At 31.8% G+C, this 24,354-nt stretch overlaps 1 protein-coding gene across 2 annotated transcripts in view; it reads left to right on the forward strand.

The window, feature by feature from the left end:
• The window catches only part of LOC129910130 (uncharacterized), a 122,652-nt gene extending 98,805 nt beyond the window's left edge, over nt 1–23,847 (forward strand). For both annotated transcript variants that reach the window (XM_055987396.1, XM_055987397.1), the window contains exons 3-5: nt 17,321–17,358; nt 17,491–18,133; nt 22,201–23,847. In XM_055987396.1, the coding sequence (XP_055843371.1) occupies nt 17,321–17,358; nt 17,491–18,133; nt 22,201–23,822 (2,303 nt within the window). In that variant the 3' untranslated portion in view covers nt 23,823–23,847. The remainder of the gene's footprint in view (nt 1–17,320; nt 17,359–17,490; nt 18,134–22,200) is intronic.
• Nucleotides 23,848–24,354: the final 507 nt, after the last annotated feature.

Below are 24,354 nucleotides of genomic sequence, written 5' to 3' on the forward strand. Positions count from 1 at the left end.
TTAAATATACATTTTTAAAAAGCAAGAAGCTTATTGATGTTTGTAAAATTAAAATTAAGTAAATTGAATAAAGGGCTTTCGAAAGAATGGTAATTGGTATAATCTGGATAAGGAAAAAGGCGAAGCTTTTATTTCGAATATGCAAAACTATCTGTATAACAACACCAATATATTTCGAAATGAAGAGAGTACAGCACAAAGTATGTGGGACCTCCTACAGCGAACTTGCATAGAAAAAGCCAAAACACTGTTAGGGGTTTCAAAAGGACACAACCAACAAGGCAAAGAAACATGGTGGTGGAATGATGAAGCTAAAGCAGTTGTAAGTAAAAAGAAAATGGCTTTCAAAGCTTGGTCGAAGTGCCCCTCTAATAATACAGAGCAAAAGTCACGCCTCGAAGTGGAATACAGAAACTGCAAGAAAGAAGCGAAGAAGATATGTGCCCAAATTCAAGCCAAGAATACGGAAGACCTATATCGGGAGCTATAGATGAAATTTCTACCCCGACTGCTGGTGCTATTCAAGAGCTACGACAAAACGTGAATAAGGGCGCAACCATCTTCAAAATAGCCGCTCAAAGAAGAAGAAATGCTCAGGAGATCTGTTCGCCAAAGTTTATTAACTCAAGGCCAACTACTTGTGGAAAACGAAGAAATCCTCCACAGGTGGCGACAGTATTGTGACGAACTTCTAAATGAACAATTTCCAAGGCTACACTTTCCAATAGCTTCACCTAACTTAAGCGAAGTATCCGATGTCACAGTCGAAGAAGTTAGTGAGGCTGTAAAATACTCCAAAAAGGGAAAAGCTGTTGGGCCAGACGAAATACCCTCAGAGTTTTGGAAAAAGATGGGAGACATCGGGTCTAGATGGCTCATGGTTCTTGTTTCCAAGCTTATACGAGGTGATCGAATGCCTAATCAATGGAGGGAAAGTTATCTTCTTCCAATATACAAAGGGAAGGGTGATACTCGAAGCTGTGATAATTACCGTTCGATTAAGCTGATATCACACACCATGAAGATCGTTGAGCGAGTCTTGGGTAGCCGACTGCGAAAAATAATAAGGCTATCTGATGACCAGTGCGGGTTTGTTGCGGGTAAATCAACCACAGATGCAATCCAGAGTATCAGAATCATTATGGAAAAACATCGAGATTCCTTGGAGGATTTGCATGTGGTATTGGTTGATTTTGAAAAAGCATTCGATCGACAACCACGAGATCTGATATGGGTGGCCCTCAGACAACGAGGAGTTCCGGAAACCTATGTGCGGATAATTATGGACATGTATGATGGAGCAGTTACTAAAGTAAGATGTGCAGCTGGAGTCACCGAAGAATTCGAAATCACAGTAGGTGTACACCAGGGAAGCGTGTTGAGTCCTCTGCTCTTTATTACCGTTCTTGATTACCTGCTTGAAGGCAAAGTGACGGACCCAAAAGTGCATCAGTTATTCTTTGCTGACGATGGAGCCATCATAAGTGAAGACCCGATATCCCTGCAACGAGCACTTGATGTATGGGTGGATGTTCTAGAAGGTAGTGGGTACCGTATAAGCGCGAAAAAGACAGAATACCTATGCTGCCCATTTTCTGATCCACACAGGCCTATTCCTGACATTTATTTGAATGGTGTAGTGCTTCCCAAGTGTGAAAAGTTTAAATATCTGGGGTCTATGATAAATAACGAAGGTACTTGTGATGACGATATCAATCATCGCGTAAGCGTAGGTTGGATGAAGTGGCAGGAAAATTCTGCCATCTTCTGTGATCGAAAAATGCCCCCTAAGCTGAAAGGAAGACTCTACACCGCAGTTGTGCGTCCAGCACTCACATACGGTTCACAATGTTGTAACGAAGAAAAAAATAACAAAAATAATAAAAATTATTTAAATTATTTCTATTTTAAGTGGAGCGATTGAATATAATTCAATTTTAAAGTTCAAGTGACCTCAACTCCAAATTTATAAAGCGTTTCGCCCAGGTACGACAGTGGGCTCATCAGTTAGATCTGTCGTACCCTTACTAAGACGCCTTATTTTGGTCGATGTTTACCGACTCTATATAAAACTCACAGCATGAATATACATACATTTTTCTAAGGTCTGAATTTAAACAAATTCCCTTTGAATATTAGAATTCACAGTATATTCATGCTGTGAGTTTTATATAGAGTCGGTAAACATCGACCAAAATAAGGCGTCTTAGTAAGGGTACGACAGATCTAACTGATGAGCCCACTGTCGTACCTGGGCGAAACGCTTTATAAATTTGGAGTTGAGGTCACTTGAACTTTAAAGTTCACAATGTTGGACAATGTACAAAAAGTATGAGAGTAAGTTAACGGCAGCTGAGATGAAGATGCTTCGCATGACAGCAGGAGTAACAAAGCTTGATAGAATTAGAAGTACGAAGATCCGAGGAAGCCTTCATGTTAAAAATACCATCTCCCAAAAAATTTAACACGACCGACTCAGTTGGTATTGCCATGTTCAAAGGAGAGATCCTGAGAACCCCGTCAAAAAAGCAATATCATATAACGTTCCAACACGAAATAAAAAGAAAGGTAGGCCTAAAAACTCCTGGTACAAGCAAATGCAAAAACACCAGCATTCAGTTGGCCTCAGAAACGGAACAATACAAAACCGGGAGGCTTGCCGCCGATTTCTGAGGTCAACCCGGCGAACCCCACAGGCGGATCACTAGTGTGAAGCAGTAACGTGGGAAGGTTATGATCCCCTCGACATCGAGATCATAACAGCGTCGAGAAAAAAGGAAGAAGAAGAAGAAAGAATGGTAATTGAAATCAGATTTTTGAAAAAAAAAAAATTATTGAAAAAATTTTAACATGTCATTTTTAAAACTTTTTCGTAACATAAAATTATTTTCAAATTTTGTTGGCCACATTTATTATGATTTGAAATTATAAAAGGAAATGTCAATATGTATTACAGTTTATGAAAAAAATTTAAAAGTATTTCATTTTCAAAAAATTTGTTTAATTCCAAGAACTTTTTTTAATAAAATAAAAAAAAATCAACTTCTTTTTTTTTTTAAGTTCAACACTTAAATATAAAGTTATTTTTTATTCATTCAATAGCCCTTATTGTTAAAAGTTAAATAGCAAAAGTTTTAAGTTCTTATTTGCCAGTTTTTATTAAGAAAATCCGATGAAATTGAAGTATTTTTTTTTTCATTTTTTTTTTTTTTTTCAAAACTGTAATATATATTACCTTTTACGATGGAAGATTGTCCCTTACTCCCTTTTATTTCTAAATTACCTATAGGTAGAATCTTTTTCTATAATTTGTTTAAAATTTAAGCAAAAAAATGGTTTTGTTCAAAAAATATTTAATTTAAATTAAAAAAAAAAAACAATATGGCAACATCGGCAATTTTTAATCTATACAATTTAAAGTAATTTTAATTACCTACGTTTGAAAAAAAAATCCTCAATTTCAGATCTGTTCGGCCAGGTTCCATAATAATTTGCTTTAGTTACTCCACTAATGATAATAAACTGAAACTTTAAATTTAGGAATACGTCCTTGATTTATAATACAAAACTAATTACCTTAATTGCTCGTGGTTATCGGGTAAGGGATTCTTACCTTCTTACGATAACACTGGTCGGCAAAAAGAAAAAAAAAAAACAAACAAAAAAGTCGGAACAAATAACTTTGTTAGGTGACTTTTATTGACTTTAGTGTACTGAATTTAAAAGTATTTTCAGTTTTTATTTTCCGTAATATGTTGCCTTTCTAAAATCAAAAGTCGAAAACTGGAATTTGGTTCAAAAAATCATTCATTATGATACGTACCAAAATTCTGAGATAATCAATGATTATCTCAGAATTTTGGTTTGGTTGATTATTAATCATGAATTACTTTTTTCAATATTTGAAAAAAAAAAAAAATAATTTTGAAAAAAAAAAAAACATATATTTAGGACAGTAAAACATAGCGTTTTGAGATTACATTTAAGTTGTTTTGCAAAAAAAAACAAAATTAACGGTGATGTAATTCTACGTCAAAAGTACCCAAAAAACGAGAACTTTCATTATTCAAGTATTTCAAAAATGTGCCAGTAATATTTTGTATTCGGATATGGATTTAGCACATAAAAGTCTTTTAGAAAAGTATGTATACACGTTTTTAAATAACGTGTCAAAACCTTGACATTTTAGAATTTAGACAAATTCTTGAACATTTAACCCTTATTTTTCTTGAACAAAAACGTTACGAAAATTGTGAAATAGTACGAAATTTATGTTCTAAGACTAAGCTCATAAATAAGATCATAATAGTTTAATCCATACAATCACTTAACACTTAATAAAAAAACAAAACCTTTACAGTAGTATAGACTAGAGGGTTCTGGAACAGTGGTATCAGCGGTATCAGCGGTATCAGCGGTATCAGCGGTATCACCGGTATGGGTTTTGACATATGCTATACCGCTATACCGGTATGGATTCTAATCTATGCTATACCGGTATGGGTTTTGATCTGTGCTATACCGGTATGGATTTTGATATATGCTATACCGGTATGGATTCTGATCTGTGCTATACCGGTATGAGTTCTGATTTATGCTATACCGATATTATTTTGGGGTTCTAGACCATGCTTAGCAAACGGTAGAACGCAAAAAAAACGTAAAATTCGCGTTCACGTTAAAACGCAAAAAACGTAAAATTCGCGTTCACGTTAAAACGCAAAAAACGTAAAATTCACGTTAAAACGTAAAATTCGCGTTCACGTTAAAACGCAAAAAACGTAAAATTCACGTTAAAACGTAAAATTCGCGTTCACGTTAAAACGCAAAAAACGTAAAATTCACGTTAAAACGTAAAATTCACGTTCACGTTAAAACGCAAAAACGTAAAATTCACGTTCGGTTCACGTTCACGTTAAAACGCAAAAACGTAAAATTCACGTTAAAACGTAAAATTCGCGTTCACGTTAAAACGCAAAAAAACTTAAAATTCACGTTCACGTTAAAACGCAAAAACGTAAAATTCACGTTCGGAACGCAAAAATCACCATCATAGGAAACTAAACAAAAACATGAACAGAACATGATGTTTAAGAGTAAAGTTTTCAGTTAAGTCCATTTGAGCGAAGAGAGAAAAGATTAGTTAAGTAAAAAAAAAATAGACATGGTAATTTTTTTAATTTTTTTTTTATTTTCTAATTATACTAGTTTTATATTAATTAAAAATGTTATTATATCTGGTAGGGGGCTTACATCAAACCCCCCTTTCATTGCTTTCATATGCAATGAATTCAGCAGGTGGGCCACTGTCACAAGGCTTAGAATGTTGGTAGTGTCCACACTACCAACCTCCTCCCAAGCGGCATCCTGAAGTAGCTGGAACTCCCAGCATTGGCATGCCATATTTAGACAACCACCCATATTTAGACAACCACTCTTCCATCTCTTGTTTTATTTTTACCGATATTATTTTTGGGGTTCTAGGCCATGCTTAGCAAACGTTAGAATGCAAAAACGTGGTATCACCGATATCAACCATCGGTTGGGAATAATTATCAGTGGTTGGATTTCTAACACCATATCTATTTTTTTCATTTCAACATTAGTTGTGGGATTGGATTTTCAGTGATAAATTGGTTGTGGGATATACTTTCATAGTTGGATTTTTTGAATAGCATAACATTAGCACCTGCACGGCATGCAATATAAAATTGATGTGTGCATTGGATAAACATATTCTCAATAGGATGTCCATATGCTTAAGATCAAATAAGAACTAGCATTCCAAAATACTTACCTCTGTTGGTTGTGCTGCTTAGAATTATATACAATGCAAGAGAATTTCAGAAGAGTGTGATTAAAAGACATATTTTTTTTTTAATATTTATTTTTATTTAGATCAGTTTTATATGTCATTTTCAAGTTCTATTCGAAAATGACCCCAAGCTAGTGTATTTACATTATTGCTACATATAAATCTTTTGTTATCAGAAGAACTTAAACTAAATTTGTTTATACATTCAGTGTATATAGTATGATGTTTAGATCTAAAGTTCAACATTTTACTATAGAAGTTTTGTTTGTGTAGCAAACAGTCTCTATAATTTTGTAAAGACATTTTTTTTACAGCTGATGATTTAACACCCTTAGCCTTTTTTATTAGAGCTGCATCTTCTATGTCTATACTATACATTTTAGCTCTTAATCCTATAAATTCCTTCATTATTAGACCATTATTTTCATCCTTCATAAATCCTAACTTTTTAACATTGAGCTGGGCAATACCGTAGCGGTTTTGGGGTGGATAGTCTTAAGTATCAAATTTATCTATTATATCATTTCTTATATCATTATAGAAATCATCTGTTCTTATTTTATAAATAAATGAATCTTTATCCATGTAGACCAGATGTAGGTTGTCATTAAATTTAGGTTTCATGTATGCATAATGAAAGTCGTACATTTTATACTTTGAAATCTCCAAAACACAAAAACCTAAGTATATAGGCTTATTATATACACTGTGAATTCGTTTTAACTGAATATCAGCCATGGTTTCCGAAAATTCTAATATGCTATGAAAATTAGGTTTAGCTATAAGAGCGCGACTACCGAGATGGGTACCTTTGCTTTCTATAGAATCGACAATTCGAACATCTTTTCGTTTGTCTACATTTTCCATAGTTTTTCCGAATACAGCATTATTGCAAAGTTTACGCTGATCCTTTTCAAACTTTGTGGTGGCTTTTTTTCTTAGTTCATTGTTTAAATCAATATATTTTTTAAGCCATTGAGATTGTTTGAATTGCATCACTCTATGAATTTTCTTAAGCACCAAACCATTATCAAGGCATTGAATTAATGTTTTGTAATGAATTATATAATTAACTTTATTATTCAAATCAGCAATTAATTTTTTATCGGATTTACCAGACAATGAAATGTTTGAAGGACAGAATGGAAGATCATTGTGATTATCATGTATTTCTAGGGGGTACTCGAGATCCACTTCTAAAACATAACCAATGTTTATATTTGAAATTAACCAGCCTTTAATATCATCTAAATTAGTTGGAGGTTCAACCCATTTAAAGTCTGAATGTGGGAGGTAATCAGACATGGCCCAACCATATAGGTTATTAGCATCCAAGTACATTAAATAATCAGATGGTTTACTTGAATCATAATCAACCATATATTTATTATTTGCTTTACAATGTCGCAAGCTACATTGTGTTAAACCTCCTCTTATACCCTTAGCGAAAAAGTTATACATGTTGATGTCTGTCAAAAGTTCAAGCTTAACACCTGTTTCTTTCAACATAGCATCCCACGAAAAACCTGGCAATGTATAATAGTGACAGGGATCTAGACCATAAATTGTTCTAGAATCAATTCTAAATTTTTCAAAAATGTCTGATAAAATTAAGACGTCTGTAATTAAATAGTGTTCAAGATATTCTCTTAAATTACTACATTTAAAATGTGACCAAACTTTCTCAGCATGATTATAATCATCTTGGTTACAATCCTCTTCAACCAAAGAATTTCTAAATGATTCTATTGGAGGGAGCTCCGTCTCACTTAATTTTTCTATAGAATCAAAATAATCATAGCATAAAACACCCTTACGAGTCATAAGTTGAATAGATTCATCATCTTTGAAAAATGTTGATAAAATTTTAAAATCTTTTTTTTCATCAAGAGTTTTTGCTATCTTATCTAAACTTGAAGGTAAAAATCTAAATGAGTCTAAGAACCGTAATTCTAGAAACTCGCTCTGCTCACTATTTATAAATAGTTTTGCTGATATGGATATATATTTCTCAACAATTTATGGTCTAGATCCCTGTCACTATTATACATTGCCAGGTTTTTCGTGGGATGCTATGTTGAAAGAAACAGGTGTTAAGCTTGAACTTTTGACAGACATCAACATGTATAACTTTTTCGCTAAGGGTATAAGAGGAGGTTTAACACAATGTAGCTTGCGACATTGTAAAGCAAATAATAAATATATGGTTGATTATGATTCAAGTAAACCATCTGATTATTTAATGTACTTGGATGCTAATAACCTATATGGTTGGGCCATGTCTGATTACCTCCCACATTCAGACTTTAAATGGGTTGAACCTCCAACTAATTTAGATGATATTAAAGGCTGGTTAATTTCAAATATAAACATTGGTTATGTTTTAGAAGTGGATCTCGAGTACCCCCTAGAAATACATGATAATCACAATGATCTTCCATTCTGTCCTTCAAACATTTCATTGTCTGGTAAATCCGATAAAAAATTAATTGCTGATTTGAATAATAAAGTTAATTATATAATTCATTACAAAACATTAATTCAATGCCTTGATAATGGTTTGGTGCTTAAGAAAATTCATAGAGTGATGCAATTCAAACAATCTCAATGGCTTAAAAAATATATTGATTTAAACAATGAACTAAGAAAAAAAGCCACCACAAAGTTTGAAAAGGATCAGCGTAAACTTTGCAATAATGCTGTATTCGGAAAAACTATGGAAAATGTAGACAAACGAAAAGATGTTCGAATTGTCGATTCTATAGAAAGCAAAGGTACCCATCTCGGTAGTCGCGCTCTTATAGCTAAACCTAATTTTCATAGCATATTAGAATTTTCGGAAACCATGGCTGATATTCAGTTAAAACGAATTCACAGTGTATATAATAAGCCTATATACTTAGGTTTTTGTGTTTTGGAGATTTCAAAGTATAAAATGTACGACTTTCATTATGCATACATGAAACCTAAATTTAATGACAACCTACATCTGGTCTACATGGATAAAGATTCATTTATTTATAAAATAAGAACAGATGATTTCTATAATGATATAAGAAATGATATAATAGATAAATTTGATACTTAAGACTATCCACCCCAAAACCGCTACGGTATTGCCCAGCTCAATGTTAAAAAGTTAGGATTTATGAAGGATGAAAATAATGGTCTAATAATGAAGGAATTTATAGGATTAAGAGCTAAAATGTATAGTATAGACATAGAAGATGCAGCTCTAATAAAAAAGGCTAAGGGTGTTAAATCATCAGCTGTAAAAAAAATGTCTTTACAAAATTATAGAGACTGTTTGCTACACAAACAAAACTTCTATAGTAAAATGTTGAACTTTAGATCTAAACATCATACTATATACACTGAATGTATAAACAAATTTAGTTTAAGTTCTTCTGATAACAAAAGATTTATATGTAGCAATAATGTAAATACACTAGCTTGGGGTCATTTTCGAATAGAACTTGAAAATGACATATAAAACTGATCTAAATAAAAATAAATATTAAAAAAAAAATATGTCTTTTAATCACACTCTTCTGAAATTCTCTTGCATTGTATATAATTCTAAGCAGCACAACCAACAGAGGTAAGTATTTTGGAATGCTAGTTCTTATTTGATCTTAAGCATATGGACATCCTATTGAGAATATGTTTATCCAATGCACACATCAATTTTATATTGCATGCCGTGCAGGTGCTAATGTTATGCTATTCAAAAAATCCAACTATGAAAGTATATCCCACAACCAATTTATCACTGAAAATCCAATCCCACAACTAATGTTGAAATGAAAAAAATAGATATGGTGTTAGAAATCCAACCACTGATAATTATTCCCAACCGATGGTTGATATCGGTGATACCACGTTTTTGCATTCTAACGTTTGCTAAGCATGGCCTAGAACCCCAAAAATAATATCGGTAAAAATAAAACAAGAGATGGAAGAGTGGTTGTCTAAATATGGGTGGTTGTCTAAATATGGCATGCCAATGCTGGGAGTTCCAGCTACTTCAGGATGCCGCTTGGGAGGAGGTTGGTAGTGTGGACACTACCAACATTCTAAGCCTTGTGACAGTGGCCCACCTGCTGAATTCATTGCATATGAAAGCAATGAAAGGGGGGTTTGATGTAAGCCCCCTACCAGATATAATAACATTTTTAATTAATATAAAACTAGTATAATTAGAAAATAAAAAAAAAATTAAAAAAATTACCATGTCTATTTTTTTTTTACTTAACTAATCTTTTCTCTCTTCGCTCAAATGGACTTAACTGAAAACTTTACTCTTAAACATCATGTTCTGTTCATGTTTTTGTTTAGTTTCCTATGATGGTGATTTTTGCGTTCCGAACGTGAATTTTACGTTTTTGCGTTTTAACGTGAACGTGAATTTTAAGTTTTTTTGCGTTTTAACGTGAACGCGAATTTTACGTTTTAACGTGAATTTTACGTTTTTGCGTTTTAACGTGAACGTGAACCGAACGTGAATTTTACGTTTTTGCGTTTTAACGTGAACGTGAATTTTACGTTTTAACGTGAATTTTACGTTTTTTGCGTTTTAACGTGAACGCGAATTTTACGTTTTAACGTGAATTTTACGTTTTTTGCGTTTTAACGTGAACGCGAATTTTACGTTTTTTGCGTTTTAACGTGAACGCGAATTTTACGTTTTTTTTGCGTTCTACCGTTTGCTAAGCATGGTCTAGAACCCCAAAATAATATCGGTATAGCATAAATCAGAACTCATACCGGTATAGCACAGATCAGAATCCATACCGGTATAGCATATATCAAAATCCATACCGGTATAGCACAGATCAAAACCCATACCGGTATAGCATAGATTAGAATCCATACCGGTATAGCGGTATAGCATATGTCAAAACCCATACCGGTGATACCGCTGATACCGCTGATACCGCTGATACCGCTGATACCACTGTTCCAGAACCCTCTAGTCTATACTACTCTTTACCCTTCAAACAACACTTTAAACTAATAAAGATGATACCAACCTATGAAAATAAATCAACAAGAAATTTTAGAATAACCATTTTAACTTTACAATCCAAAAGGATATAGAATCGATTTTCATATAAAAAAAAAAAACCTTAAAACTTTTCCATCGTTTCGCCGAAAGGTTTACCTTTGCAATTTTCAAACATTTTCCTATACAACTGACGACGATTTGCATATTTGAGCAGGCATCAGGATTTTCATTTCATGTGAATTGCAAAAGTGTCAATCAGGCGTTTATTTTATAACAACAAATGTCCTCGATAAATCCTTTTTTTTTTTTTTCCTTTCTAATATAAACTTTTTACAGAGAACAAGAAAAAAGAAATAATGTAAATGTCCTTCACGGGTAACTTAACTTTGGCAAAACTTCAAATACTCAACTCAAATAACTAAAACTTTTGAAACCAATATTGATTCCTCTGCATAACCTCTATAAACAGCTGGTTTCCACTCGCACAAACAACAGTTACAACTTACAAGTTCCGATTCGTGCCCATGTAAACAAGACTGACAAAAAAAAACCCTTTTTTATGCCTTTGTTTCTTTTTTTAATCTGAATAATTCATGCGATGTCGACTTTTGCAAACAATCCGTTGTTGGTTGTTGTATCGGTAATCGACATCGATGCATAATTCTCGTCCTTGTTTTCGATATATTCGGCCGCCATCAATACCAAAAGTTTCTGTGTTGTCGTCCAATCGACATTGTTACTTTTGTGAATATCGTTGTTGTTGTTGTAACAATATAATTTCATTAATGTCATCGTTTATAACCAAGGCAATTAACTTGTGTCCAGCCGGTCGATATATGTATGTGTTTGTGCAATTTATAGAAAATATATATTGAAAGAAGGAGGATATTATCGACCAAGAAGAGAGGAAAAGTCGTAACTTGAAACGGAAACCATCAGCAGAGAGAGAGAGAGAGAGTGTTGGCTACAAGTGAGTAATGGCCATGGGTATTCGATTAACTATTATATTACTGTGCGAACCATTTAAGGTGTCAGAGTGTGTGTGTGTGTATGAGAGTGGTATATTATGGCATAGTATCCTTTTACCAAATGAGATACCAGATACTTAGAATGAAGAAGGCAAAAGGCTCGTACAATTTATGACTGACTTGAGTCGAATTGACCTAAAGGCTATTTGTATCTATCGTTTGATTGCAATTTTATATCGTATATCGATTAATTAACTTTTACCGTTATCGTTTGTAGGTAGTTAATTAACATGTTTGCAATAATAGAATGTGTGTGTGTGTGGGTGAATATAATTGGAGACAATTCATCTTTAACAGAGTTTAAGTATATGATTGAACTTGTTTTTGATTGAGATTGGGTTTTATCTAATTTTGTATGACCTTATGGCAGCTTGTTTGTTATAACGAAAAGGGCGGTATAGTTCAAGGGATCTCAAGGTTATATAAGAGTATTTTTTTTAATTTTTACCAAGTGGTACAGACTTTTGATCATATTTTTGGAATGAGTTCTAATGTTGATTGAATGATTGTTTTTTGTGTCCAAAATACACTGGTCAACAAAATTAAACTTTTTTTTTGTTACAGAAACCAAGGTATACTTTTCTATAGGATTTTGGTGTGCTAAGCTCGAATCCGAAGTCAAAAAAATTCTATCACATCACGTTTTTGAGATAGTCCCGTTAGAAAATCGAAAATTCCGCTTTTTACCAGTTTTCGAGATTATTTCTTAGCTTTTGGTTAGTTGTTTTAGATAAATTTGTAACGGTTTCTAGTAGAACTAAATCTTGTCTTTCTAAATCCGTTTAAATCTTTTAAAAATCTCTTTTCTTCTTTGAGAAATCTGAAGTTGAAATCAACGTGTTTGGTATATCTTATGTTTATTTACTTTTAATAGCGAATCTCGAAAAGTTCTTTGCCAATCGCTTTCAAATTTTGACACAACGTTTCGTTTACATTCCATTAAGTTCTTGTCTTGTTTTTAACAAGAAAAAAATTATATTTTTCTCACTAGTAATTATTTAGTATAACTTATCTGACACAGTCACGCTTTGATGTATCTCACCGCGATTCACCACTTTCGCAGATATAAAAACTTGCAAGATTCAAAATAGAACGTTGTGTCAAAATTTGAAAGCGATTGGCAAAGAACTTTTTGAGATTCGCTATTAAAAGTAAATAAACATAAGATATACCAAACACGTTGATTTCAACTTCAGATTTCTCAACGAAGAAAAGAAATTTTTAAAAGATTTAAACGGATTTAGAAAGACAAGATTTAGTTCTACTAGAAACCGTTACAAATTTATCTAAAACAACTAACCAAAAGCTAAGAAATAAAAAACTGGTAAAAAGCGGCATTTTCGATTTTCTAACGGGATTATCTCAAAAACGTGATGTGATAGAATTGTTCTGACTCCAGATTCGAGCTCAGCACCCAAAAAACCTATAGAAAAATATGTCTTGATGTCTGTAACAAAAACCTTGTTGACCAGTGATATTAATAAAAAAAAAAAAAAAACAAATGTCAATGTGTAAATTCTAGCTATTAAATAGTCACTTATATTCATAGAAACTCATATAAAAAGAAACCAGCTAATAATGGGTAACTGAGGTGTATACGTAACATTTTTTTTTGCCAGAGGGTGATTTTCATAAGATGCAAGATAGATTTGGTCTAAACAAAAAAAAAAAACGTATACATTTTGTAACAGTTCAAGTTCTTATATCGCTAAGTTTTCTTAGATATTAGGTAGGTACATGAGTTATTATTTTCATAACACTGATCGGCAAAAATAAAAAAAAAGTCGGGAGCAAGAACTTTGTAAGGTGATTTTAATTGACTTCAGTGTGCTAAATTTAAAACTGTTGACAGTTTTGTTCTATCACGTCTGGTTTTTGAACTATACTCATCTCTATTTTCACTATTAAGTCTCAAAAACTAATTTTCAATGAAGTTCCTTATGATGTTAAATCGAAAAAATACATTTTTTATGAAAATGTTGCTTTTTAAAATTCAAATCAGAAGTAGGAAACTGGAATTTGGATCAAAAAAAACATTCATTATGATATGTACTAAGGTTTTGAGATATCATAAATTTCTTTTTGCAATATCTTTGAGAAAAAAATAAATTTTGAAAAAATGTAAAATATATTTAGGACAATAAAATATTGCGTTTTTAAATTGCATACAAAGATTTGCAAAAAAATATTTTACAGTGGTGTAATTTGACGTCAAATGTACCCAAAAACATGCGTTTTTGACATGTTTATATTCAAGTACCTAGTTCAAAAACTTGACGTGCCAGTGAAATTTTATTTTGACTTTGGATTCGGATTCAGCATAAAAAAGTCCGTTAGAAAAGTATGGTTTGGTTCTAGCTCTATTTTCGTTGCCGACCAGTGTAATCTGTAAAACAAGAAAGAATTTTTGCTTGTTTAAAAACAGTTTAATTTCTATCTATCATTCTTTGAGTAGAAGATGCAATGTAGAACCTAACTTAAATTTAGTTTTCGATTTGGTTTCACAAATGTTTTTAACGACCAATCAATTGAAACTCTTTTGCAGAGCGTTTAATTTTTCAAAATTTTTTTCAAAAATGTTAAAAAATTTCTTCATGACGTTTAATGGCGAATTTCAGAAATCAAAAGAAATACTAAACTTAATTTTTCCTATAATTTATTTTGGTAGCATGTAATTAAATTACACGTTTCACTTACGTTACGGCTTCATTTGATTTCTTCTATATAAACTTTACTTTCATTTAGTAAATGGGACATTATATAGCTATACATTCGTAAAAAATATTCAAAGTTGAGATAACACTCAAAAATGGCATTAATATCTGTCGGTTTGTAAGGATGTATATCTTTCTGTATAAGGAGCTATACATCCTGTCAAATCACTTCAAACTTGATACATATATAGCGTTTTGTGCGACTTAAGGGATTGGGGGGTATTGGAATTATTTGTTTATACCAAATGGCTTTATGCTTCATATTCTAATTTAAACAAAGTTTATTTGATTTTGTTAAAAAAAAATTCAAATACGTATAATTAATTTATACTAGCTTTTTAAATCTGAATTTTTTCTCAAACAAGTAATTGAATTTCAATGAACTTTTTTATGCAAAAGTATCTAAATATAAAATGGTGAATTTTTGGAAAATTTGGGTTTTCGGTGTTGATTAAAAATTCCTTCAAAAAAACATACCAACTTTATTTTTTATTTGTATTTATTATTCAATAAATAATAAGTTAGGTATATTTACAAAATATATTAGAAACAAAATTCGAAAGATTTTGATATTTTTTTAAATTATGAATCTTAATACACAGAGAAAAATATGACTCGCTAAAAACTAACAGATTGCCATATTGTTTTACCGTCCATACATTTCATAAGGAAATCTTATTAAAATCAACGATTAATAAGGTATTTTTAAGGAGATTTCTTATTATTTTTATATAGAAAATCATATTAAAATTTGACTGAAAAGTTGATTTTTTTGCAACTTAGCACTAGAACAAAAATCGCGATCAATATTTTCATGGCAGGTTGGTTCAGGTGGTAAGGTGGGCGACTAATGATTTGAAGTCTCCAGTTCGATTCCCAGCCTGGTCATCGTTTTTTTTTATTTTTTTGCAGATTTTAAAACAATAAGGAAAACCCGATTGTTTTAATAAGGTTTCCTTCTTGGATGAAAACCATAGAGAAATCTTATTGTTTTTGTTCTATTTTATGTGGTCTATTTTTCTCTGTGCGATATAACAATTTTCAACAAAAAATTAAAATCCTTTGGTATACCTACATATAAAAAAAATGTTTTTGAATTTTTAAAAACTAATTTTATATTTTTTAACATTTCTAATAAAACTGAATCAAATTAAACCAATTATGATTTTTTTAGATAAAAAACCTTTACGCTCTTAAAAAATTTTTCCATAGAAGCAATCAGTGTATTTTATTCTTGTAAGGTTAAAAATTTTCAAAATCGTTAGAGCCGTTTTTTAAGAAACTATTTTTTTATAAATCATTTTTTAAAAATAAAATTGGTATGCCATTTTGAAGAAATCACTGATCAACATCTTAACACAAAATTTCAAAAAAATTTAATGTCCCGTTTTCGAAAAAAAAAATTTTTAATTTTTTAAAAATCCAAAAATTATTTTTTTCAAAATTTTATTTTTTGCTTTATATTAAAATTATATTAAATTTGAAAAAAAAAAAACGGTTCTTTGGCAGGTACCGTTAATAATGATATTCAAAATAAAAATTTACATTAGAAGATAGACCTTGTCTTAAAACTAACATTTGAATTTTTTAAACAAAATCGTTGTAGCCGTTTTTGAGCAATTTCAACTTTACTAAAATCGGTACTTTTTTGTACGAATGCATAACTTGATATATATGTAGTAGAAACCTACATATTTCGCAAGTAAAAATATATTTTTAATATAAGAAATAACACTGAAATTATTCAAGAAAATACAAATATTTGAAGATTTTCAAATTCAAAAGGTATGTAATTTTACGTAGTTAGAAAAGGCTTAAAATAAATAATTAATTTGCTTTATCACTACCTCATTATTTATGTACATGTGCTTATAATACTAAATAGCCCTATAATCTCCTAGGGACCTATTTAGATAAATCCCCCAAATTGCACATTATACCTTCTTAAATGATTGAATTGCATTCAAATAGTTTAATACATAATTAATGACGAATATCCCTTATTACTCTATTCTAACATTAATTTCCTTGAAAGCATAACACACTATCAAATCAAACAAATATAAAAAAAATACTACATTTTGGAATTTACTCACAGGCACACATAAAATCTCATTAATCATAGTGTTTAATCTTGGATTTAACAAAAATTCCACTTTAAATAAAAAAAAACTTTCATATTTCCCAATGGAATAAAACATCATCACATAACAGAGCCACTTCCATCATCAATCATCACCATATCCTTATAATTCCCAGTGGCTTTATATAGACCTGACCCCAGTGGGAAATTTTATACCAAGCCAAGCACGTTGTAGAATAATTTTGAAACTCCAAGATTCCACCCTCACTAAAACCTCGGATATCTAAAAAACTCAAACAACGGTCAGATATGTATTTATGTATATCGCCACCTGATAAAATCCCATATCTAACCTCTCTGAACTCAGTTATCCATTGCACAATTGCTCCCTTAAGATCAATTTTATTTAGGGATAAAATTCCAAAACCTTGCTTTATCCATCGATATAAACCCTCTCTCGACTTGGAAAAAGGGAATATTTGGTTTCGTTAGGTTTTTTTTTTTTTGGTTTGGTTTTGGTTTTCCTGCCGTCACGTTTGCCTTTTCCTCAAATTCAATATTGTAATCAATATTATATACTTTCTTTTTGATACCAAACACACTCACACATACAAATAACTAAAAGATAAATAAATATACTTTTTTTTTCTTCTCTTTTTTGCTTCGTTGCAGATTCCTTTGAAGAAGTAACTTCATCTCCAGAGGATACGGTAAGTAGGACTTTTAAGCAAAAATAAAATAAAAAAACAAAAAAAAAAAAATCAATCGGCTTACTTCTGCTATACACGTAAAAGGATAACGTAAAAGTTTGCCCAACTAAACTTTTTTGTCTTTACCCTCAGCTATCGAGATCTCAAAGGACCAATTTCAACTCGACTTTCAATAGCAGACAGCAGAAGGACGAAACTCTCATCGTTCAGTCTTCGTTATCATCGTCCTCGTCCTCCGATAGAGCTACTGCCAATAGATTGCCAACAGATGAGGCAGCTAACATCGATAAGGAGAACGATGCTGAGGCCGATGCTGCTGATGCTGATGATGATGGATCCAATGAAGAATTCATCACAAACCAGCGGAAATTTAATAATGAAGGAGCAGCAGCCCAGCGAAAGGAGTCTGAGGAATCATCAAAAAGATCATCGATTCTAAATATCCTGCAAGGAGTTGATTACATAGGAGATTCCATCGCTGCCCCAAGTACTCCTCAGTCGACTTCAGTGGCACTGCCGCAACAGCCGCAGTCGTGGAATGGGAATGGCAATACCAACAAAGGTGGTCCCGAAGACGATAATGATGATGATGAAGATGTGGATGAGATTCTTCAGCCGATGGTAATGGCATCGGATAAGCATCATTACCATTCGAATAATGGTGGACGTGTGATGAACTCAGGAGGAGTTGGTTATCCAATCGAATATAATCCGAATCGTAATGAGGAGTCAAGTGGGTCAAACAATCCGAAGGAAACTCCGGTAACGAACCGTGGTAAGTTTGCTCTTTTAAGTCTTTTGTGGGAGTTTGAATCTGCTTTTTAGAATAATTTCTAAAACTAAAAATCCTTGTGGGAGTGGGTAAAGCCATAGTGACGGACAGCTACTTTTAAGTTGAATTATGTGATTATCTTGTTGATAAAACTAAGATGAGATCGTTAATGAGTTTTACCTAAAATACAAAATTGGTCCTTTTACTTCTTCTTCGAATTGACTTGAAAATTCTTTGAAAACAATTTTACAAAGCTATACAATATTAGGTATCTTGGGATACTTTCACAAGCAAATACCCCAAAAATTGTTCTAATTAGAGACATTTCAATTCAGTGTCACGAATAAAATTAAGAAGTATTAAATTTTTTGTGGGGTGAGTTGGAGAGATTTCCTTTTTTGTGTAAAATATTCTGAAAACGTTTTTTGAAAGTTTTTGATACGAGAAATTTGAGATGAAAGAGACATTTTTTTTTTTGTTTTTTTTTCTAGATGGATTAGTAAAAGGTTTTTTTTGTTTCGAAATAAGTTTTGTTCTTTAAGACTTTTTTTGTGGTGGTTTAAAGTTGAAAGTTTGTATCTTGTTTCTGTCCGAAGAATTTTTATCGATATAATTTTGTAGGCAGATAGAAAAGTTTATTTTTTTTTGAAGGAATTTATAATTAGGAGAGGAACCTGAAGTTTAGTTGGTATCATTTTCTTATCTTTGAACATTAACGTGAGTAATATTAAAATTCTTTTAAAAGATTGAAGTTAAAAGTTGAGTGGATAGCTAATGATAAAGTCAAACGTAAGAAATCAAATAATGATGATTTATGAGTGTTTTGAATAAAAGATTTAAAGTAAGATTTTGGAATATTTGAAATTTAATAATAAAATAAATACAAAGATATTAAAAAAATTAAATTACAGTTTTTACTTTACTTCCTTTAAAAAGAACACCCTTTAAAATTGTTTAACTCATCAAGAAATATTTTTTTTTTTTCTGTTTTTGAAACTTAGATAAAATCGACCAGCCTTTACAATCGCTCTGACCTAACAATTTTTTTTTTTTTGAATTTTCAAAGATAACCAATTTGATAAACACAATTATGCACAATGTTTTTTGGTGTTTACTACAATGTTTTATAAATTAAAAAAAAAAAAAACAATATCTTATGATAAGTTAGAAGTATTATAAAGGGTGATGGTCTTTTAAGACAACTGTGTTCTCCAATTTGGAGATCTTTTCAAATTGGAAAACATTTCTTTCAAATCTTTTATTTTTTGTAATCAAAAAGTTAAAGGGCGTTTATTTTTCAATGAAGTATTAATTGAGTACAAAACTATTTTCTTAGAAGATTGTGGTCACTTAAATGGTAATCATTTAGGAAAACACTTGACAAATTTGGCACATTTTGAGAGCAAGTTAACAAAGCTCATCAACACTTGAAAAATTTGACGCATTTTGAGAGCAAGTTAACAATATTAGGTACTATCGTATTACACTTTTCATATATGGCAACCTAAAAGTTTAAAAGTGCTTCGTTTTTAGATCGTTTAAAACGTACTATCTCAAAATGTTTAAAAAAAAAAATACCTTCACAAATGGATTAAAGCACATTTCAGACTCATTTGAACATTACGACAACAGTATAACATCAATAAGTATTTACAATTTTTCTTTAAACCAAAAAATTATTATTTACACAGAGAAAAATAGACCACATAAAATAGAACAAAAACAATAAGATTTCTCTATGCTTTTCATCCAAGAATAAAACCTTATTAAAACAATCGGTTTTTAATTACTGTTTTAAAATCTGCACCTGTAGGGTTTTGGAAAGAAAAAAAAAAAAACGATGAGCACGCCGGGAATCGAACTGGAGACTTCAAATCATTAGTCCCCACCTTGCCACCTGATTCAACCTGCTATGAAAATATTGATCGCGATTTTTGTTCTAGTGCTAAGTTGCAAAAAAAATCAACTTTTCAGTCAAATTTTAATAAGATTTTCTCTATAAAAATAATAAGAAATCTCCTTAAAAAAACCTTATTAATCGTTGATTTTAATAAGATTTCCTTATGAAATGTATGGACGGTAAAACAATATGGCAATCTGTTAGTTTTTAGCGGGTCATATTTTTCTCTGTGTAGGTACTATCGTATTACAATTTTCATATATGGCAACCTAAAAGTTTAAAAGTGCCTCGTTTTTAGATCGTTTAAAACTTCAAAAAAAAAAAACTTTCACAAATGGATTAAAGCACATTTCAGAGTCATTTGAACATTACGACAGCAGTATTTACAATTTTTTTTTAAACCAAAAAATCATTATTTATTTCAATTTAATAGCTAACTTTCTTATCTAACGGCTATTTTTAGAAAGAAATGATTTTCCAACTCAAATTTTAAAGAAACTAACACACTGATTTTTGTTTTTTCAAAACTTATTTTTTTTTTTTCATATAAGAAAGTGGTCCTGTTTATTCCTTATTAGTTATGGAAAGCGCTTGAGAATATTTTGTTTGTTCTTAAAAACCACATTTTTCTCGTTATTTCGAAAAAAAGCAGCATTTTTCCTAGTTCTCTTAATTTCCTACAATTTAAAAAAATTTACTCTCAACGATCGAAAATGACCAAAAAAAAATGGTAAATGAACTCAAGTAAAATCGGTGCAACGTATCACATTTGTTAATATTTCGGTTTTAGAACATCGCACGGCAAAACAATTATGTAGCTACAAGGTACTTATTTTCTGTTATGCTCAGGTGATGCAAATTTTGACTTAAGCTTTTTTAATATAAAATGAAAGTGCCTCTGCGCGTAAGGTCAAGTGACGGTTTGACTTATTAGCTGACCAACGAAATCTCGACACTCCAAAAAGCTGATTGCTATTTTTGACTCATAGTTTAAACGGATGTCGGAAATAAAAAGAAAGGTAGGCCTAAAAACTCCTGGTACAAGCAAATGCAAAAACACCAGCATTCAGTTGGCCTCAGAAACGGAACAATACAAAACCGGGAGGCTTGCCGCCGATTTCTGAGGTCAACCCGGCGAACCCCACAGGCGGATCACTAGTGTGAAGCAGTAACGTGGGAAGGTTATGATCCCCTCGACATCGAGATCATAACAGCGCCGAGAAAATGGAAGAAGAAGAAGAAGTTTAAACGGATGTCGATATTTGTAAACTTTTTTGGAACAAAATAAAAGCCTTTAAAAAAAATGTAATAATAAGTAGGTAGGTGGGTAACTGTAATTTTAAAATTAAGAAAAATATTAAAAAAACACACTTGGATTTTCCAAAACATTCCATTTTTTTTTTTTTTTTTCGTACAAAATCAAATTTTTAAAAATACGTCATTGAATTTGTCTTTAACTTTGTTTTTATGTAATAATTTCTCAATATTGGCATTTCAAGTCTTTTTTATTTGAAATTCTTTGTTTATAGGATGCTTTTTCAAAAAATTCTCTGTTATACAAGAAATTAAATATATAGATGAGGGAGAATTTTTTTCAAAATAAAAATGATTTTAAGATTTCAAAAAATGTAACCCTTTCGGGATGCATGTGTATCATAAAAACCTCAAAAATGCCTAATATCTTTCAATTTTAAAATGTCCCAAATACATTCCGATATGAAAAGATTCTTCTTCATAACCTGAATTGTGTCTCAATAAAAAGTTTATCAATTTTGGTGAAATTTTTGCATTTTTCAATAAGAAGCAAATTTATTATTTACTCCTTCCTTTTGTGTTCTCATTCAAAGAGGTTTAATGTACCTATGTTAGCTTAAACAAAATTCCCAGGATTTTATTAATTTTATTACCCTACATTAATCTTAATAAATTGAGCTTTAACTTGTCCTCAAAAAAGCTATAAAAACCAAATCTATTTTACTCACACGCATTACCAATCTTATCAAATAGATATAGGTACCTACTTGTATTCAGGCAGAAAAGTTCTATTAATGAATTAAGTATATTGTCATGACAAAGCCTACCCTCATTCATAAACATTTTTATTTAAAAACTTAACTTAATCCAAATTTCCCCAACTATCTCAAGCATATTTTTCATTATTTCATTTCAGGAGGTTACACTTCAGCGTTTGAACAACACAAAGCCCTCATCCGAAATAGCAGACGCTACGGTCATAAAAGTCACAAAAAGAAGTACAAGGATTATTTGCACTACAATCCACCAACAACTGCAACAACACATTTGCCACCAACAACAACCACCATAAGTTCAATGCGAAAAGGATTCTTAGCTCGTGATAGAATTTTCAACTCTGACGATATACCATCAAGACAATATTACGAAGGTCATGTGAATTACTACACCAATACCGATGATGATAATTTTGCAGATAGTGATAAAAAAGATCAAAATTTCAGAAGTTACCACTCGCCAAATCGTCAACAACATCATAATTCACATCATTTACGTACTGGTGGACGTTATAGGCATGTAGGTGTAGCGGGTAAAACAAATCGTCCCCATTCTTCAGTGTATCCTGATTACAATGGAATGAATATCCACCATCTTGGATCAAGGGCCATGCAAAAGCATCAAAAAGAACTTGAAAAGAAGATTGAAGAATACTCACAGTATTATGCCAAATGGCCACATCTTGCTCAAGTTGAAGATCAGCTGTTTGAAGATGAACACGCTGATATGTTGTACCCCGAAGAAGGTGGTTCAAGTCCTGGAGAATTAGTTCTCTCCTCTGACAATGATGATGATGAACAGAAATCAGCTAAGAAAGAAGAGGAAGATCCAAATCTCCCACCATACATCAAAAAATATCGTCGTCGCAACAAACAGCTGATGGATCTTCTAGAAGGCACGAAGCCTCCATCAACCCAAGCACCACAATGGTCTAGCTCGGTTCTGAAGCCAGGTCCAATAGATGGAAGCTATCAAAACCACCACCATCAACATCGGAAGCATCACAATCATCGACAACATCGAAACCATCAGCGTTCACATCGACACAAGAACTCCAAATGGCAAATTGAAGATCTGTTCGAAGAGCAACGCGCCAATCCGAATAATCCAAATAAAACAACAGTCTACAGCGAAGTAGCTAAGCCAACGCCATCTGTTGTTGACAGTAGTCGAAGTACTATTACATCAACGACTACGACGACTACACAACCAACTACTCTCTCGCCGTTTGACGAACTTCTCAAGCACGAAAACGAACACCTGAAACTTCTGCAAGAGAACAAGTTACCAGCTGAAGATGTCAGTATTTCGCGAGAACTCTACGACTGGGCGATAGACACCAGTAATGATCAACCTCTTGATCAGGAGTTCAATAACGACGATGATGACAATGAGGAATATATTGATCTAAATCATAGTCGACTGCATCGATGGAAGACCTCCAATCGTAATGCCAGTCCCATAAAATACCCCACAACAACAACAAGACGTCCAGTGGCTTCAGTAAGAAGACCTAATGCCGTCTATGGTTCTATTATTAGATCACCGCCCACAAGTACGGCTAGACCCATAAATTCGTTTGTCTATCATAGAGTAGTTGAATCGCCGAGAGCGGTTGGGGCCGGACAAACAGGCCGTAAACAACGATTACCCTTTGTTGCGATAACTGATAGGCGCTTAGAAACCTCACGTAAGGGCATGGGTAATGCTGGAGTACTCGCCCGCAAAGACTTTGAACAGAATCACTTTCCGATGCCTTAAAAGATAAACAAAAATTAAATAAAAAGTAAAAATTAATTTAAAAAAATTAAATATAAATAAATTAAATTTAAAAAAGAAAGATGAATACAACAACAAAAAATTAAGATTAACAAGAAAATTTTTGTTTAAACAAAAAAAAAAAAATGTGCATTTTATGAAAAATAACAACAACAATAGTCTAAATTTTAGTGATAATTTTTTTTTTTTAATGTGGAGCGTTTAATGTCAAAAGTAAGTTTTCTTATTTCTTTTTTTTTTTTTTTTTTATTTTTAGATAATTTCTATAAATTTTATTTTTATGTTAAGAAACATTTTTTCTTAAAGTGATAATGAAGTTTTTCGCCATCCAAATAGCTTTTAAACAAGGCTTTTTTCACGGAGTGGTTTCCTAGATTCTAAATCACGTCACGTCAAAGTTCTCAGCAGTTATAAACATTTTTAGTAGTTTTTATGAATGTACCAAAAAAACAAAGCACTTTTTTCGAAAGAAATCTTTCATTTTAAAAGAATTTAACGAAGAAATTTTAATATT

This window comes from Episyrphus balteatus, chromosome 2, assembly GCF_945859705.1.
Source record: "Episyrphus balteatus chromosome 2, idEpiBalt1.1, whole genome shotgun sequence".
NCBI classification, from domain to species: Eukaryota; Metazoa; Arthropoda; class Insecta; order Diptera; family Syrphidae; genus Episyrphus; species Episyrphus balteatus.